Below are 20033 nucleotides of genomic sequence, written 5' to 3' on the forward strand. Positions count from 1 at the left end.
ATTTTAATACTTTTATAACCACTTTTCTGCAAAGCTCAAAGCTGTCTATACTTAAAAGTACATTTAAGACAAAGCAGCCACAGAACATTACTAGCTTTTCAATAAGATAGCAATGTTGGTGTCTTTCAAAGTTTGGGGCTATTGCTGAAACAGCCTGACCCTTGGTCCCTGCTATCCAAACTTGTGGCATAGAAGCAAAGGATAGTAATACCAAATTAACCTCAGTTGGCAAGTGGGCTCACATGGGCCATTATTAATGTGAATATGACTTGACACCACATCATCTTTGTGACTAGGGCAGTGTCTGGTCACCTCTAAAAATGCCTCCGGCTATGCAGGCACATTTCCACTGCCACAACATAAAGCATACAAGGACAGACAAAGCTTGAGAAACAGTGAGCCTGTCGCTGCTGCATCTCAGCAAAAACAAGTAAATAAATAGTCAAGGCTAGGAACAACCATAACCAGTCACTTGTTCTCCTTGGAATGGACAGCAGCAATGCACTAAAGTTGCTGCTTTCACAGTGGAAGCTTCAGAGGCAGCAGCCATAGCTCATTGATGTGGCTCCCCAGCCGGGAAAACTGTGCTATGGCTGCCGTGAGATTCCTCCTCTTTTCTACAACCCTACTGCCATAATAAAGTAGCTTTGATTCTTAAGTACTTGCTACATCTCACAGTAGATGTGGGAACCAAACTAGCTGCAAGTGTCTTGTTGCCCTCACCCGCCAATATCAGTCACCAGAGCAGGCAGTCATCTTAGACCATGACGATCCATTTCTGATTTACTAGATCCAACCTTTACTCTCCTATCATTTTGCAACCAGCCATTCCCCCGGAACCCCAACAGCTCAACATTCCTAAAGTGTCCAGAAGCCCCCCCCCCCAAAAAGGGAACTTGTGTCTTACAAATTAATAGAGGAACCTCTAGAAATAAATTAATGGAAGACCTGTGCCTTGAGTCTCTCAGTTCTGGGGTATGATGCCATATCATGGCTGCTCTCGTGTCTCTTCTTTCCAGGTTCTCCCAAAGGCAGCAGGAGATCTGCAGACCTCCCTGTGCAAGAGTCACTCTGGCTTAGGGGTGAGGATGTCTGGGATATCAAATCCTGGCACTGGAATCAGACAGATACAAATAAAAAATGATCTTTTACTGGGTATATTCAGAGCATCTTTCCAAAAATCCATGAAGGTGACACTATTTGCAAGGGTTTTTTTTATTTAGTATGACTATTAAGATCAACGTAACCAGAAAAAGATAGTTTATTATATATTGCTTTTCTACACTGAACTGTGCCTAAAATGGCTCACAACAAACATCAACTTAATATAGAAATACGTAATATTTGAAAACAATTCATTAAAAAACCTATCAATGCATTCAAATAAACCCTAGTTAACACTTAGGTAACATCCATTCTGAAGGAATCTGCTTTCAGACAATGAAGAACACTAGGAAAAGTTGCTTTCTGAGGCACAGGTCTAGCAGTGGTACAGTGCAAACAGACCTAATAATGCATTGCAGATATTAAAGCAAGTCTACTGTGCTTGAAATGAAATTAAACACTCTTAGGCTCTGTTTGATTTAGACTGACAGGTTGCTGTGAAACATTACTTGCTTAGGGTCTGAATCAAAGGACTACCAGCTAACAAAATCAGTAACAGGGCAAGTATAAACTTTACAAAGATAGTTTTGTGGTTTTTTGGAAATAATGTTCTTCATTCTAACAGTGGTTTCCAAACTTTTTACCCCACACACCACTTGAAAATTGCTGATGGTCTTGGCAGACTACTTAATGATTTTTCTGCCCATTGTAGCACTTGTAATGCACTGTGCTAGATGTTGTATGAGTTTTAGTTATATTTTGATTGCTTCTTTTATTTCTTATATATTGTATTTTATCATATTACAATTTGCATTCCATGGAATTCAAATTGCAACACAATAAAACAAAATATAAGAAATAAAAGTAGCAACCAAAATACAAGTAATATCAAATTTAATGCAGACATACTGCGGACCATCTGCATGAAGTTTACGAACCACAGTTTGGGAACCCCTGTGTTCTAGCATACCAAAAATTTTTACATTTATAGCCGCTACTAATTAATCTGTTTTATTTTGAGCTGTAACAAGCTGGAATGTTGTCTGGATACAGCTGTGGAATGGATGAAGGCTAATAAACTGAGCTTGAACCCTGGGAAGACATAGGCACTGTGCATGGGTAACTCCTGTGTCTAGGAGATTCGTAATTTATCCGTCCTAGATGGGGTTACTTGCCCTCTGAAAGAACAGGTGCATCGTTTGAGAATGCTCCTCATTCCATCTCTGTCACTTCAGGCTCACAGCCTCAGTGGAGTGAGTGCTTTTTACCAACTATGAGTGGTGTGCCAACTACAAGTATTCTTGGACAGGGATAGCCTGCTATGGTGCTCCATGCACTGGTAACCACAAGCCTTGGTTATTACAATGCACTCTGTGCAGCTACTCTCAGGCCTGGTCCAGAGGCTATAGCTGGTGCAAAATGCTGGGGTCAGACTGTTGATGGGCAGCACATTAGTTCAGGAGGTGCAAATCAGGTCACATCAGAATTAACAACAAACAAACAAAATTCTCAAGAATTTCCTACATACTATACTCAGGCAGGAAAGCTGTGTTCCATTTCAAAAGACCATTTCATAAATGTTGCTGCTGTTATGTGCCTTCAATTTGATTATGACTTATGGAGACCCTATGAATCAGTGACCTCCAACAGCATCTGTCATGAACCACCCTGTTCAGATCTTGTAAATTCAGGTCTGTAGCTTCCTTTATGGAATCAATCCATCTCTTGTTTGGCCTTCCTCTTTTTCTACTCTCTTCTGTTTTTCCCAGCATTATTGTCTTTTCTAGTGAATCATGTCTTCTCATGTGTCATCCAAAGTATGATAACCTCAGTTTCATCATTTTAGCTTCTAGTGATAGTTCTGGTTTAATTTGTTCTAACACCCAAATATTACTTTTTTTTTTTGCAGTCCATGGTACGTGCAAAGCTCTCCTCCAATACCACATTTCAAATAAGTTGATTTTTCTCTTATCTGCTTTTTTCACTGTCCAACTTTCACATTCATACATAGACAACGGGAATACCATGGTCGGAATGATCCTGACTTTAGTGTTCAGTGATACATCTTTACATTTGAGGACCTTTTCTAGTTCTTTCATAGCTGCCCTCCCCAGTCCTAGCCTTCTTCTCCATTTTGGTTAATGACTGTGCCAAGGTTTTGATAATCCTTAACCCTGGATTCCTTCAATATCCTCGTTGTCAACTTTATTACTTTAGACTTCTTGACATTCAGCTGTAGTCCTGCTTTTGTGCTCTCCTCTTTAACTTTCATCAATATTCGTTTCAAATCATTACTGGTTTCTGCTAGTAGTATGGTATCGTCTGCATATCTTAAATTATTGATATTTCTCCCTCCAATTTTCACACCTGCTTCATCTTGGTCCTATCCTGCTTTCCGTATGATATGTTCTGCATGTAGATTAAACAAATAGGGTGATAAAATACACCCCTGTCTCACACCCTTTCCAATTGGGAACCAATCGGTTTCTCCATTTCCTGTCCTTACCAGTAGCCTCTTGTGCAGAGTATAGGTTGTGCATCAGGACAATCAGATGCTGTAGCACCGCCATTTCTTTTAAAGCATTCCATAGTTTTTCATGATCTACACAATCAAAGGCTTTGCTGTAATCTATAAAGAACAGGGTGATTTTCTTCTAAAATTCCTTCGTCTGTTCCATTATCCAACGTATGTTTGCAGTATGATCTCTGGTGCCTCTCCCTTTCTAAAGCCAGCTTGGACGTCTGGCATTTCTTGCTCCATATATGGTAACAGCCTTTGTTGTAGAATCTTGAGCATTACTTTACTTGCATGGGATAAGGCAAGAGTTCGATAATTACTGCATTTCCTGGGATCCCCTTTCTTTGGAATTGGAATGTATATTGAACGCTTCCAGTCTGTGGGCCATTGTTTAGTTTTCCATTATTTCTTGACAATTTTTTCCCCAAAATTTGGACAAATTCAGTCTCAGTAGCTTGTAGCAACTCTATTGGTATGCCATCTGTTTCTGGTGATTTGTTTCTTCCAAGTATTTTAAAGCAGCTTTCACCTCGCATTCTAAAATTTCTGGTTCTTCATCATACAGTTCCTCCATGAATGAATCTGTCATCCTGGAATCTCTTTCATAGAGTTCTTCATTGTATTGCTTCCATCTTCTTTTTATTTTATCTCGGTCAGTTAGTATGTTCCCCTATTGATTATTCAACATCCCTACTCTTGGTTTAAATTTCCCTTTCATTTCTCTAATCTTTTGGAATAGGGCTCTTGTTCTACCCTTTTTGTTGTCCTCTCCTATTTCTATACAGTAACTATTGTCATAATTCTCTTTGTCCCTACGTACTAGTCGCTGTATTGTTGCATTTAGGGTTCTAACTGTGTTTTTGTCTCCTTTTGCTTTCCTTCTCTCTTTAACCATTTTAAGAGTTTCTTCAGTCATCCATTGAGATCTTTCTTTTTAACTAGAGGTATTGTCTTTTTGCATTCTTCCCTGATAATGTCTCTGACTTCACTCCACAGTTCTTCTGGTTCTCTGTCATCTAAGTTTAAAGCCTCAAATCTGTTCCTTATCTGATCTTTATATTCTTCTGGGATGTTAGTTAAATTGTATCTTGGCATTATGAGTGCTTTGTTCTTCTTCTTTAGCTTTACTCTGATTTTCAATATTACCAGTTCATGATCTGTACCACAGTCTGCTCCTGGTCTTGTTTTCGCAGAAAGTAAGGAACTACTCCATTTTCTGCTACCAATTATATAATAAATTTGATTCCTATATTGACCATTTGGTGATGTCCATGTGTACAGTCGTCTTTTTGGTTGCTCAAAAAAATGTGTCTGCAAGAAACAAATTATTGGCTTCACAGAATTCAATAAGTCTTTCTCCTGCTTCATTTCTATCTCCTAAGCTCCATTTTTCCACAATTCCTAGTTCTTATCTGTTCTCTGCTTTTGCATTCCAGTCTCCCATGATTATCAGCACATCTTGTTCATAAATATGTTTTAAAGAATATTTCATGTAGCAGTGATTTTCTTGTTGAGGCAAACAATTTCCTTATCAAACAAAAAACTACTTATGGAAAAGATTGGGAGCCAGGGGAGAGCTCAAGATCTCTCAAGGCATCAGTCATGCCCTGTGTAAGCTGATACTTCCATGCATTGGGGTGAGGAGGCTCCATGACAATAGAAGAGTCCATTTGCTGTACCACCATCACCTCAAATTCAAAAGTTCTGGAAAACCATCCTTCCCTTGATGACTGCAAAGAACTAGTTCCATAAACGAAGCTAAATTTCTGAGGGCCATGACTTCCTTAAGAGGTTTTGCTGTTGTCTCTGCTGGGAAAATCAGTCACAGCTCACTAGAAAATGTTCTTTGGGCAAAGCAAACTGGCATGAAAGGTGGCAGAGGGCTGGGCTGCAAATCTCCTTCTACACCTGGTTTTCTTTGTAAAAGGAATGCTTTGGAAGGTGGGGCCACTTTAATCACAGAAGTCCCCATCTGCAGACAGCAGTTATAATGTCCATAGAACAGGCTTTACCACTTCATCTCTTGCTTTTGAGTACTAGGCCTAAGTTATACTTGCCTGAAATTCCTGCTATTGCACTGCCCTTCTGCTGTTCTTTACTGGCCTTTAAAAAAACAACACCCACTGTCATTTGATCAAACCTGCACTCAATTTAACAAGTCACTCCAGCAGCTCCCAGCAGTTCTGATAATTAAAATCTGGAGCAGCAGCAGTTTGCATACAACAATTGTGTGTATGGGTGATGCAGGGCATTATATGCATATATCTATAAAGATTTGCACTTGATTGATACACTTTCTCTTTTGCAAGGAATTAACTGGAGGATTGAACATACATGTGTACAGTCACAAATATGGAGATAGGAATACATGCAGCTGCACTATGCCACCATGCATACGTAACTTCTAGTCAGCAGTTGTGTGAACTGGACCACAGTTTCTCAGCCTTCCTATCTGTATTCATCATATGCTGAAAACAGGGTAACTTTTCTAAATACAAAGCAGTGCTTTATAGTCTCTAAAAATAGAACAAAGCAGTTATTCTATCAAAAACCATGGAGTTTTGAACATCCTGCTCTCCAAAGAAGAATGGGCTGGGTTTGTTTGGGGGAGGGGGAGAAAAAAAGAGAAGAGGAAAAAAAGGACTGAAAGCACCGCACCAATTGTTCTAGTACTGTTCGATATACAGTGCCTTGCAAAAGTAATCAGACCCCTGACCAATGCTCTCATATTACTGAATTACAAATGGTACATTAAAATTATCATACAGAATGAAATTACATTTTGAAACACTGAAACTCAAAACCAATTATTGTAAGGTGACATTGGTTTTATGTTGGGAAATGTTGGGAAACAAAAAACTGAAACATGTTGCTTGCGTAAGTATTCAACCCACACACATTAATATTTTGTAGAGCCACCCTTTGCTGCATAACAGCTTTAAGTCTTTGGGGGTAGGTACCTACAAGCTTTGCACACAGTGTCAGAAGGATTTTGCCCCATTCTTCTTGGCAGATTCGCTCCAGGTTGTTCAGGTTGGTTGGATGTTGCTTGTGGACTGCAATTTTCAAAGGGCGCCACAGATTCTCAATGGGATTGAGATCAGGACTTTGCCTGGGCTACTGCAGGACATTCACCTTTTTGTTCTTGAGCCACTCCAATGTTGCTTTGGCCTTGTGCTTGGGATCATTGTCCTGCTGAAAAGTTAATTTCCTCCCAAGCTTCAGTTTTTTAGTGGATTGAAGCAGGTTCTTTGGCAGTATTTCCCTGTATTTTGCTGCATCCAATCTTCCTTCAATTCTAACAAGATGCCCAGTCCCTGCTGATGTGAAGCATCTCCACAGCATGATGCTGCCACTACCAGACTTCACTGTAGGGATGGTGTGTCTTGAGCCATGGGCAGTGTTAGGTTTGCGCCACACATACCGCTTTTGGCTTTGGCCAAAAAGCTCTGTCTTGGTCTCATCTGACCACAAAACCTTTTCCCACATCACAGCTGGGGCACTCTCATGCTTTCTGGTAAACTCCAGATGTGCTTTCAGATGGTTCTTTTTGATTAACGGCTTCTTTCTTGCCATCCTCCCATACAGGCCAGTGTTATGCAGAACTCTTGCTATGATTGACTGAGGCACCATCACTCCCAGCCACTGAACTCTGTAGCTCCTTCAAAGTGATAGTTGGCGTCTGTGGCTTCTCTCACAAGTCTCCTTGTTTGAGCGCTGAGCTTTGAAGGACGGCCTTTTCTTGGCAGTCTCTGGGTGGTGTGATGAGGCTTCTATTGCCTGACGACTTAATAAAGGTGCACGTATGAGAGACAGCACAAGCGCTCCTCTCGGCAAAACAGGTCGCGGCTCTGCCCGCAGCTTCCCGGCCCGATACTCTTGTTCCTCCTCTTCGCCACACTGATCCCACTACCACCACGGTGCGGACACTCCCCTGAGGCGGTCGATTGAGGAAGGAGAGAGGATGGAAGGAGGGGGAATGAGCCAGGTGCTTGGTGCCAGCAACACCCACTCGCCGTCCTCATCGTCGCCCTGCTCCTCTCTCTCGGTATCTCTGGCTGGCCGCGGGGCCGTTCAGAGACAGGTGCAGAGGCTGTGGTGGCTTCCTAAGCAATTGCCCCTAGTCATCCCTCCTTCTCCTCCTTTTCATCAGGAGTGAACTGACTGAGGCAGCTACGACTGCTGGAAGCGAAACCTCCCTTCACTTCAACAACAGCAGAGTGTCCTCAACGGGGGCAAAAGGTCTCGTTATTCTTTTTTTTCCCCTCCCTTTTTTTTCTCCTGGCTACAACGGCTCTTGCTGCTGGGGTCTCGATGTCAGCCAACCCTTTGCTCTCCCCAAGGGCCTGCCCCACAGCCCACCGAGAGAGAGTCTCAAGCAAGAAGCCTGCAGAAGGTGTACTGACGAGTACAATAGACCAAACATAAGAAATAAGACACAATCACATGATGAAAATATTGGCTCTTCCACGCAGTTGCCAAACACACACGTGCGAGTGAAATGGTGAATTTTTTTATTTAAACTGTAGTGGCCTTGTAGGAGTTGCTGCGTGAAAGTGTTTCTCTGCCCACTCCTCCCAAGGGGTACACTGCATGAGCCCACCTCTACTGGTAGTGTTAAAAATGGATTTGGTCAGCTCTTTCCTTTCCTCCTCCCGAAATCTGAGCTGTCCTGCCTAACAGTATTCTGAGATAAGGGATGTTTTTAGGATGCTGACTTCTGCTGGGAAGACATAAAAGACCAAAATAAGGAATGCTTATTTTAAAATATTTTATTTTATTATAAGATGTATATGCTTGCCTTTTAAAAATGGTTTTGGCCATGGGTGATTAGATCATGTTAAAAAGAAAATACAAGCCATAAAATGCAACATTAAATCTAGGCAATAAATAAGAACATGAGAATAAATCAAGAGGTATCTCGATGAAATGTTAAAAGCCAGTGTCATTCACATATATGGGGTTTGTTTGTAATCTTTTTTGTAGTGGTACTATTATGCAGTACTGTCGCCTCTTCCTTCCCTTTTGTTTGGTGCTGGCACCTGTAGCACTTTTACCAAGGTGTAAATATCGGCACCTCATTTTTAGCAAACGAACAAAAAGCTGTGTGTGCATATACACACATACAGATATATAAATATGACAGAATTGTCAACCTCAAACCCATCTCCATTCGTCATAGTTCTGTCCTTACTTCCTCTAATAGGAATATCAAAAGTGATTATTTGCTGGATGAATGCTTTTTGTCATTAATTTTGAGAAATGTCTTTTTCCATCACAGCCCCTCAAAAACAACGTGTTTATTCTACATGATCATAGGATGACACAGCTCTAATAAAATCAACAAAGATTTTTGTGGTACTTATTGTGGTAGGGACCTTTTTCTAGGAAAGAGCCTGTGTCATTATATGCTCCTAGTCTACAATCATAAACACACATACTACACAGTAAAGATGGGACAGGTTTGGACTGGAGCTAATTGTATAAACACAGAAACATAATTGTTTTCTAGTGCAGATACCACTGTCAGTGCCATAAAGGATTTCTGTCTAGGGCAGTGAGATAAGTGTTCCAGTCTTGCACTGGCAGCATGCTGTGTAGATGAAATAATACCAGCATAAACGTGCAGAAGGGGAAATTAATCAAAGTGCTTTGCAACACATTTTCTCACAATGTGTGTGTGTGTTACCCTTTCCAGCCGCTTCCCCTGCCGCCCCCTGCCACCCCCTGCCACCCCTCAGCTTGTCCTGCCCCCCACTCGTCCTGCCACACTCTCTCTCTCTCTCTCTCTCTCACTCACCCACACACAAGAGTTTATTTATTTATTTATTGCACTTGTATACCGCCCCATAGCCAAAGCTCTCTGGGCGGTTTACAGCAATCAAAAACATTAAAACAAATATACAATTTAAAACATATTTTAAAAACAATTTAAAACACAATTTTAAAATTTAAAACAATATAAAAACAATTTAAAACACATGCTAAAATGCCTGGGAGAAGAGGAAAGTCTTGACCTGGCGCCGAAAAGATAACAGTGTTGGCGCCAGGCACACCTTGTCAAGGAGATCATTCCATAATTTGGGAGCCACCACTGAGAAGGCCCCCTCCCTTGTTGCCACCCTCCGAGCTTTCCTTGGAGCAGGCACCCGGAGGAGGGCCTTTGATCTTGAACGTAGTGTACGGGTGGGTTCTAACGGGAGAGGCGTTCCATCAGGTATTGTGGTCCCAAGCCATGTAAGGCTTTATAGGTCAAAACCAGCACCTTGAATTCAGCTCGGAAACATACAGGCAAGTGGGCCAGAATTGGTTTTATATGTTCGGACTGTCTGGTCCCTGTTACCAATCTGGCCACTGCATTTTGCACAAGCTGCAGTTTCTGAACCGTCTTCAAAGGCAGCCCCACATAGAGTGCATTGCAGTAATCTAATTTGGAGGTTACCAGAGCATGGACAACTGAAGCCAGGTTATCCCTGTCCAGATAGGGACGTAGTTGGGCCACCAACCAAAGTTGATAGAAGGCACTCTGTGCCACTGAGGCTCTCTGAGCCTCAAGTGACAGAGATGGTTCTAGGAGAACCCCCAAGCTACGAACCTGCTCCTTCAGGGGGAGTGCAACCCCATCCAGAACAGGTTGGACATCCACCATCTGGTCAGAAGAACCACCCACTAGCAGCATCTCAGTCTTGTCTGGATTGAGCCTCAGTTTATTAGCCCTCATCCAGTCCATTGTCACAGCCAGGCACCAGTTCAGCACATTGACAGCCTCACCTGAAGAGGATGAAAAGGAGAAATAGAGCTACATGTCATCAGCATACTGATGGCAATGCACTCCAAAGCTCCAGATGACCGCACCCAACGGTTTCATGTAGATGTTGAACAGCATGGGGGACAGAACTGACCCCTGCGGAACCCCATACCGGAGAGTCCAGGGTGCTGAGCAATGTTCCCCAAGCACCACCTTCTGGAGGCAACCTGCCAAGTAGGAGTGGAACCACCGCAATGACTACACTATTAACTGAGCTACTAGAGAGGAAAAGGACAAATAGCTTGAGTAGTTAACTCCTTATAAGCTTGTCTGTGTTTTATAGATTACAGCAAAGCCTTTGATTGTATAGATCACAAAAAACTATGGAGTGCTTTAAAAGAAATTGGGTTCCACAGGAGCTGATTGTTCTGCTTTGTAACCTATACTCTGGACAAGAGGTTACTGTAAGGACAGAATATGGAGAAACTGACTGGTTCCCCATCAGGAAGGGTGTGAGACAGGGTGTATTTTATCATCCTATTTCTTTAATGCAGAACTTATACGGAAAGCAGGTTTGGATCAAGATGAAGGAGGTGTAAAAATTGGAGAGAGAAATATCAATTTAAAATGTGCAGACGATACCATACTACTAGATGACTAGACTTTCCTCTTCTCCCAGGCATTTTAGCATGTATTTTTAAATTGCTTTTTAAAAATGTGTTTTTAAATTTGTATATTTGTTTTTAATGTTTTTAATCATTGTAAACCGCCCAGAGAGCTTCAGCTATGGGGCGGTATACAAATGCACTAAATAAATAAATAAATAAGCTAGTCTCCCCAGAAGGATACCATGGTCGATGGTATCGAAAGCCGCTGAGAGATCAAGGAGAATCAACAGAGTCACACTCCCCGTCTCTCTCCCAACAAAGTTCATCATACAGGGCGACCAAGGCTGTTTCCGTGCCAAAACCAGGCCTGAAACCCGACTGCAATGGATCCAGATAATCAGTCTCATCCAAGAGTGTCTGGAGCTGGCCTGCAACCACTCGTTCAAGGACCTTGCCCAGGAATGGAACATTTGCTACCGGCCTATAGTTATTAAGATTTTCTGGGTCCATTTCACATATCCCTCTCTCTCAGCCCAAGTGCATCTCTTCTTCTCAGACCACACATACATATACTCTTACCCTCTCACACACACAGAGAGAACATCCATCCATCTCTACCTCTCTCTCAGTGCATCTCTCTCTCCCACAAATACATGGGCACCTGCAGGGATGGGGGGGTGCAAAGTAAAACAGTGTGTGTGTGCGTGTTGCACTTGGTTTGATGTGCAAAGATCTGAGTAGTGGCCTCTGCCTCCCTCCCCACCTCCCTTACCAGCAGAGAGATCACCATTGCTATCATGGATAAAAAGAATTATTCTACTACCTCTGTATTTGTGTGTTTATTTTTAATGTTGTTTTAGGCTACTTAGATGTGCAGCAGCCAAGGCCAGCACCTTGCAGGCAGTTTTTTAAAAAAGTAACTGAAATGTAACTGTAGTGATTACTTTTGAGGAAAAATAAGTTACTTTCACAGCAATTGTAATGGTAATTACTACTTTTTGGGGGCCATGTAACTGTAATTTATTACTTTTTAAAAGTAATCTTCCAAGCTTTGTTTCTGCTGAGATAGTTTATGAGAAAAAAATGTTTACTTTGTAGAGATAGAAGAATGAATATTGCTTTCCAAATCCATGATGGGAAGTCAATCTGGAGCTGTTCTGAAGCACCTGACCTCTAAGTTAGCATGCTGCAATGGTTTCCAAAATCCAGAGGCATGTGTTCAATTTCTACTCCCAACACAAGTTTAGTATAATTAAAGGCAAATTAAAAGAAGATCAAGACCCACTGAGAACAGACATGCTGTAGCCTCCTGTTTTTCCTGGAAAATTGTTAGGCAGTCCGAAATTTAAACAATGACTCACTCTTAGCTGAGAGAACCGTGGTGGTTTCTGTGGGGGCTCCTCATATGGTCTGTCTGCCAGAGAGGCTATTATCCGCTTACGATGGCCAAGAAGATTTACCTTGAGCACCTGTAAGGAAGGAGGAATTCAGCAAAACATTCTACAAAAAGCTTAATATATTGTGACTTCTCAGTATAAACACAATACTCTAGTCCTGGTGTTTATCTTCACCCTGAGAAGTACTAGAATTTCCATGTTAACTGAAATTGAATAGGGTGAGCGACTTACATTTACTAGTTCTAGTTCCCAGAGGTTTTTCACAGAATCTATAGAGCTATAACCACTTGACAGAAATGATTGAATGTAATCCTGCAGCCCCAGAGAGTCGAGCCAGGCAGGAACAGAAGGCTGAGTCCCATCACAGCCCAGGGATTTCACCTGCATTGAGAATAAGACAGAAAAGTATTATAAGCTGCATGATAATCAGATATGAACATTTTAATTTGACTGTGTAACTTAACTCTGTATTTGGTGGTAGCAACTATGCAAGATTTTTCAAGTGATAAGAACTCCACAATTCTCTGTGAGGTAGAAATATTTTCTCTGTTAAGTAGATGAGAGTACACAATGCATGACATCCCAGAGCTCTCCCCAGCCCCGGGATAAACTCTTTTGTGAGTCTAAGAGAGAAATTTAAGTGTAGAAGTAATGAGATGAGGTTCTTCATCTTTTTCTCACTTTGTCCTTCTCTGTTTCAATGTTGTGCCCCCTAAAACTGCTTTTCATCCAAACACCCCCTCTTACAGCTGCTTTTTTATAGGAAAGGCCCACTAGAGTTCAGATACATGTATTTGCATGCAGTGTTTATTTACTCCTACAGTTCCCTAAGTGGCTAGAAGTTAAAGTGAGTCGACTTCGAAGTGAATTGTCAGCAATAGATCCAAATTCTGAATGTCAGCAGCACAGTAACCACTGCAGGGGAAAAGTGGAACAAATCCAAGAGGCACTGGTCTAAACTAGCAAGTGATTGTTGGCCATATTAAAGAACCAGTACAGGTTTGCATAAAGATGGCCAACAATCAAGAACTTGGGGAGAGAATCCCATGACGTAAAACTTGTTAAAACTCATTCTTGGAAATGCACTCTTCCACAATATTCCAAATATGACCAGAGGCTTTTATTGGTCTATTGGGGAAAAGAGAGCAAACTCAGTAAACAGCACAAGGCAATTAACTGAAATTCAACCAGGGAAAATATCCAATGTAAACGTATAGATCTACAGTCAAATCCTATCACTAACAGAAATTCAGCTTCTTCTGGTACTTTGATTGCTGCTGCAATCAAAAGCTTCCTGTATGGCAAAGCATAATATAGAAGTGGTTAGCTTACTGCTATGGCCTCTGCTTTGTTAAAAAAACAGACACTACCATTTCCTTTACTCTTGGATCTGTACGACTGTTTTGGAATGCAAAAATCAAATATCTATTCTAGGAGGAGCCATTTCACTCACATAAAAACCTTAGTGCTCCACTCAGTAAAAAAAGAAGACAAAGTACAGTTGGAATATATAGAAATACCCTGTATTTCCAATAATAGAACCAGACAATATAACACTTTATTGGTACATTTAAAGATAGAAATATTATTGGCATCCTTGAAGAACTGAGACCCTCCATTGTCTATACAAACGGGGGGCGGGGGAAACTATTGTGCGACTCAGGAAATTGTTATGCTCTCCATCACAAATCTAATCACTACTCTAATAAAGGTTTTATCACGAGAGAATTGCAAATTTGTTCACAACGTTTGTGCCTGATTTGACAGTATCCTCTCCTTAATTCAGTTTACTCACAAGTTGCAAAAAACATCTTGTATCTTTCCCCATAATTCTAACTGACCCACTATGTAGACCTCTTTCTGACTCAAATGTTTAATGAAAAAGTGCCCTTCATTGTTTACTAAGCCCTCTCCTAACTCCTGTTATTATGGAAGAATGCAGTTATTTGCTTATCCTCCTGTAAAATGATTTGTCTATTCATAATTATATTCTAGATAATCTTACACTACCATAACTCTGTATGTGAAAATATATATTGTTTTAACCTTAGGAAGAGAACGTGCTGCCTGAAGAAGTTTTCTGCGATGCGGTGGGTCGCTAATACCAATCTCTCGAAGGTCCTGATCTTCCATGACATTGCTGCCCTGTTGGAAGAGGAAAGAGATATGAAAGAGAGCACAGCAGGAGAATAAAGATGAAGCACAGCAGCTTTGCACTTCAATAAAATCTATTTGTGTTTCACAATTTTTGTTTTTACCGGATCTGTGACTGTATAATAAAATTTGTTTTTGTTGTTTCACAATTCTGTACCATGCATATGCATACACATACATACACCATGTAAATACAGAATTTGGGCACAGAATTGAACATTCTGAGAATCTCAGCTTTGATTTTAAAATAAGTTTCTAATTCTTAAAGCAGTAAGGATAGCCTTAAAAATGTGTAGGAAAAGCAACGAATCTCAGTAGCCAAATTGGAAAGAGCCTGATTTCTAGTAGTAAGGATAAAGATTTAAGGTCTGTATGCCTTTCTCAGGTAACAGCAGAATTATGCAAGCAGATATATTTGCATAACATCTGTACAGATCAGAATCCAGCTTTTCTTAACACAGAATTTGGGTTACCTTTGTACAGAATCAACCTTTTGCTCACAGCTTCATTCTCGGCCCACGTGTGAAAATGGAGAGCAGCACAGAAGCCCTTAGAATAAAAATTCATGGTTCCTCACTAGCTGCTGCTTGATTATCATTACCAATAGGGTCTGAAAGCAACAGTGCTCTCCTCATCTGTGTTTCCCAGAAACTGGTACTGAAAGGCATACTGCCTCCAACAGTGCATGCAGAACATAGCCATCATGGCTAGTAGTCACTGAAAGCCCTATCCTTCATGAATTTGTCTAATCCTCATTTAAAGCTCTCCAAGTGGGTGGCCATCATTACATCTTGGGGGAGCGAAAATAGTTTTGAAGTGTTTTCTTTTGTCCTGAATTCTCCAACATTCAGCTTCACTGGATGGCCCCCAAGTTCTAGTATTATGAGAGAGAAGAAAAAACTTCTCTTTATCTACTTCCTCCACACCATGCATAATCTTATACAATTTATACAACATAATCTTATCATATCCCACCTTACTCTTTTTTTCCAAAGCGAAACCTTTCCCCATTGGAGATTTGCTCCAACTCCTTGATCATTTTGTTTGCTTTTTTCTGAACCTTTTCTAGCTCTACAGAAGAGAGTGGGGGAAATGCAGTGATGGAGACTACTAAGCACGGAATTCATATTTGTTCCCACTCGCAATGACTCTGTTGCTGAGGTCTAAGACAAAGAGCAACTGATCCTCCAACAATGGTTCTCTAGCTCCTTGCTTTCATGGCTACATCGAAGAAGTCTTTGTGTCAAGTGCACTGCAAATTCCCCACCTGCATGATACAGGCTAGCAAAGCCTAGTTTTACCGTTTGCTCTGCTGAATCTCTTTCTATCCAATAAATTTTAGCAGACTGATTTACATGACCTTCCCATTTCATACATGCTCACTTTCATCAGTCATCCCTTTGATCACAGTTTAACAATCCAGTATACCCTGATGCAGCTTCAGCTGCCTGCCCTTTCCTCATAGTCAGCCATGCTAGTATACTGCACTGGCATTCAGGGAAAGCTTGTCTTTGCTTGAATTCCCTGGAGGGCCAGAGAGAGAAAACGGAATTTATTTTAGAGCACACCAACAATCCAGGGAAGGTCAATATCACTGTAATCTATCATGCGTCTCCACGGAGATGGAAAACACTCACCCCTCTCTAGAGGAGTAACTTTCATCATTACACAATCTTTACAAAGCTCATTATCTCCACATGTGAAGTGTGGAAGAATGAATGAAAGTGTATACAGTGATTTGTGAAGACAATGTTCAGCAGCCGCTTTACTATGTATCTTGTTTTACTTAAAGATCCAGCCCAGAATAGCCCCTTTATTATTTAAATGGATAGAAAACAAAAGCTACCTTTGTAACATTATTTGCAATTGTGATTAACTACTTTAGACTACTGTCCAATTGTGCTAGATAATGTTGATATATACGTTTAAAACTAAACACATTTTTCTACACTATACTAGCAGATTCTACTTTTCTCTATGTTTTCATAATTATTTTTTTTCTGAACAGACAACTGAATAGGTGTGCGAGACTTTTTAGGCAGAAGTATATATAAAAAGCTAAGAGTGTAGAGAAAGGAACACAAGATCATATTCAAAGTAACTATTTTGTTTTACGTTTTAAATTAACTCCCTTTTGTAAGAGACTACACCTAGAGTGTGTACTACAATAATTTTTATACTTGCAGTGATGGAAGAACTAGATAAAACCACTAGCATAGATGATTCATACAGCCATGCCTTTTACATGAAGACTCCCAGTATCATATGCTGGCCTTGCCATCTGAAACACATCATGTGTCAGCTATTGACACATTTATGCAACAGCCACTGAGGAATATAAAGGAGAATTCTTCAGTAAGTGATCATTACCATTCCAAATTATATCCCTCTTAATTCTATCAGTAAGGGGGACACTATTCAAAAAGCTGCTTACTATAAACATAGTAATAAAATATTGGAGACCCATTTAAGAGGGAATTTGCCATCTGTTGAATGTGTAAGGCCAGACCATTTTCTTCACACATGAAATGACCGGTAATTGCACACTGTAATGTAGGCCATCGCATATTTTGTATGACAGCATAGACTATGAACAGCACAAGATACCTCTTTTGCTTGCCTTGTTTGCTGTGGAGATGGTTTAATAAAATTTTTACATGGCTATATCCAGAATATTCACACAATATGCTGTTTCTGTTTTTTTATGAATATTAAGCTGTTTTAGCCATTGTATCTACAAAAATGTCACATATTCTGGTAAAATGACAACAAAAGACTTAATTGTATCAATTTCCATGTTTATTTGCCATAAAATTACCATGCCAAATGAAAGGTGTTTTGAACCTTAGTATTAATGTTTCATATGTGAGCAAAAGCTAAATGTTTGCTCCGTTCCGACTTACTAAATTTTAACATATGAATAGCAGCTACAGCTGTTTCCTAAAGCATAAACCTGTCCGCATGTTTTGCTTAAAATTAAAGTGTCACCAATGACAGGTACACATCACTCATTTAGTACATCTCACAGGCAAGTAAGTCCTACTTCCAACTCAGTAGACATGCATAGGATTGTGCTCTTATGTAACTTGTTCAGGTGCTATAGAGTTAATCCATGTAGTCTCATGTTTATTCCTCATGTATGTGCCACTACCAGGCTTGGTACACATCAGGAGGCTAAGGTGGATTACAGAACATAAAGCCAGCACATTTAAGCCAAACCATACAAGGTTTTAGTCATCACTTTTCAAAATACTATTTTGAAGGAGATTTTGCACCTTTGTAATGATCTTTTTTTATATTAAAACTCTTGTTTTGGCCTACGGTTTCCTTATAAAATGTTAGCTTTCGCACTTGTAATAAATGCTAATGACATTAATGCTTTTGATCCTGAATCTCTAAGGCTTCACAAAATAAAGCAAACTGATGCACATCTATGCACCATCATCTTGCAGTGGCAATGGGAAGTAACCTTTGGCAACACAGTAAAATAGGTGGGTCTTCTGAAAGAAGCACATTGCTCTCTGGCTGGACATAGCAAATGCTTCCATTTATGTAGCAAGTTACATTTATACCACTTTCTGCCTGAATTCCCACAGTAGCCTATTTCCCCTGCTTCTCCTAACCCAACATTTCCTCCAATACATAGAAACAGGGCCAAGTTTCTCATCCAAGACAGTTATCAGCATATTTCCCCAGTGACTGAGAACACTTCACCTGTCACCTGTCACTATGATAATGTAGATTTAAAAAACAAAATACAACTTTTATTATAAGAAACAAATAATATTCCAAAATAACATATACAGAGTAAACACATCCTCTCTGTTGGGAAGAAGGGCGGAATATAAATTAAATAATAAATAAATAAATAAAATAAACAGTATGGCCATAGCTAACAATGCAAGGTAACATCAAATCCCAGGTACAGGTGAGGAGAAGGGTTTCTGTATATTTTTGTGTTTCTCTGACATTCAGGCCATTTTGGGGACTATCCTTAAAAGGAGCATCTCCCAACTCTGGTTCAAATTTGTTACCAGATTTGAAGAAACCTTTTATGAGTCCCACATCTGTGTATACCTAACTGGGACTTGTCTCACCATCTTCCTCATTAACAAAAGAAAGTCACTCTAAATGGCTGAAACTAAATCTGTTGCCTTTGGGTTTCTTAGTGACTTAAGACGGCATGTTAGTTTCTCCATTATAGCCTAGTCCCAAAGTTTGGTGTATCAGTTCTAGGTATTCAGTCCCAAGGAGTTCTTCCAGTGCTGTGCAATAATTAAACATGCTGTCAAACCTAATCAAGTCCTTAGAAGGCGCTTCTGCATTATCAAGAGAAAATATGGATAACCAGCACAGACTGGGGCCTTTAATCAAGTGCACCAGCTGTGAGATATCAGCAGTGTGTGGTTTAACAGAATTTTCTCATACACTGGCCGACACCCAGCAGAGGGGCCGTTTGTCTCCAGGCTTTAGCATCTAAGGGTTGCCCCATGAAGCTCTGAGGACATCAAAATTATTTGAGGGGATACTGAGCAAAAGATTATAAATTTTAGAGACCAGCACTTTCTTTCAGATTTAACATTAAGTGCCAACTTCTCAAAAAGCATCAGGGACCGGGTAGCCTGCTCTTTAAGCTATGTGACCAACAAAAGACTGCATAGCTGATATATATGTAGCTCACTCTCCCTGAAGTCCCTGGGACTCCCTTGGACATTAATGTGAGTCTGTTCTTCATTAAGAGGATGTGATAGGTGACAAAAAAAATCCTTTGATTCTGTACTGGCCCTTACCCTTCCATTATTTTTTTAAAAGCCTCTATTGCCTGTGAGACATTGAGGATGCTAGCTAAGAGATATCATGTGGAATTCTTGAAGTGAGACTAGTATAGGGTTCTCAGATAATGACACCTCAGAGGCTTTACTCTACAGTAGGGGTGAGGAACCTTTGACCATCCAGATATAGACTACAATACCCATCATCTTTGGCCATACTGACTGGGGCTAATGGGAGTTGGAGTCCAACAACATCTGGGCAAGAGGTTCCCCATTCCTGCTCTACAGTACACTTGCATCACGATCCTTAACATAAAATGCGTAACATCCATTGAGATGGTCATTCTTCAGTTTCACCGGATATGCCTGTGATCAGGGTATAGGAATTAGGATTCAGCCAGATGTGTTTTGTGTAAAAAAAAGGAAGTGACCTCTCTTAGGAACATAGGAAAATGCCTTATAGTAAGTCAGACTATCTACACTGACATCTAGGTCAGTACTGTCTACACTGATTGGCAGTGGCTCTCCAGGGCTCCAGGCAGGGTTCTCTAGCACAAATGCTTGGGACTGAACCTGGATCTTCTGCACGCAAAGCAGATGCTCTACCACTGAGCTATGGCCCTTCCCTTTTGTAGTAGCAGATTTGAGACATTCACTTGAATTGACATATTTGCTTCAGGATCATCAGTACCTCTGCCGGCACCATATTTGAGCATTTCATTAGTATTTCAG

General features: G+C 40.6%; 1 protein-coding gene across 9 annotated transcripts in view; it reads right to left on the reverse strand.

Moving 5' to 3' along the window:
• ANKS1A (ankyrin repeat and sterile alpha motif domain containing 1A) overlaps positions 1-20033 on the reverse strand; it is a 212749-nt gene that overhangs the window by 10705 nt on the left and 182011 nt on the right. For all 9 annotated transcript variants that reach the window (XM_061632334.1, XM_061632331.1, XM_061632330.1 and 6 more), the window contains 4 exons: positions 14422-14520; positions 12607-12756; positions 12340-12447; positions 949-1113 (listed from right to left, as the gene is read on the reverse strand). In XM_061632334.1, coding sequence (XP_061488318.1) covers positions 949-1113; positions 12340-12447; positions 12607-12756; positions 14422-14520 — 522 coding nt within the window. The remainder of the gene's footprint in view (positions 1-948; positions 1114-12339; positions 12448-12606; positions 12757-14421; positions 14521-20033) is intronic.

Source organism: Rhineura floridana, chromosome 6, assembly GCF_030035675.1.
Source record: "Rhineura floridana isolate rRhiFlo1 chromosome 6, rRhiFlo1.hap2, whole genome shotgun sequence".
NCBI classification, from domain to species: Eukaryota; Metazoa; Chordata; class Lepidosauria; order Squamata; family Rhineuridae; genus Rhineura; species Rhineura floridana.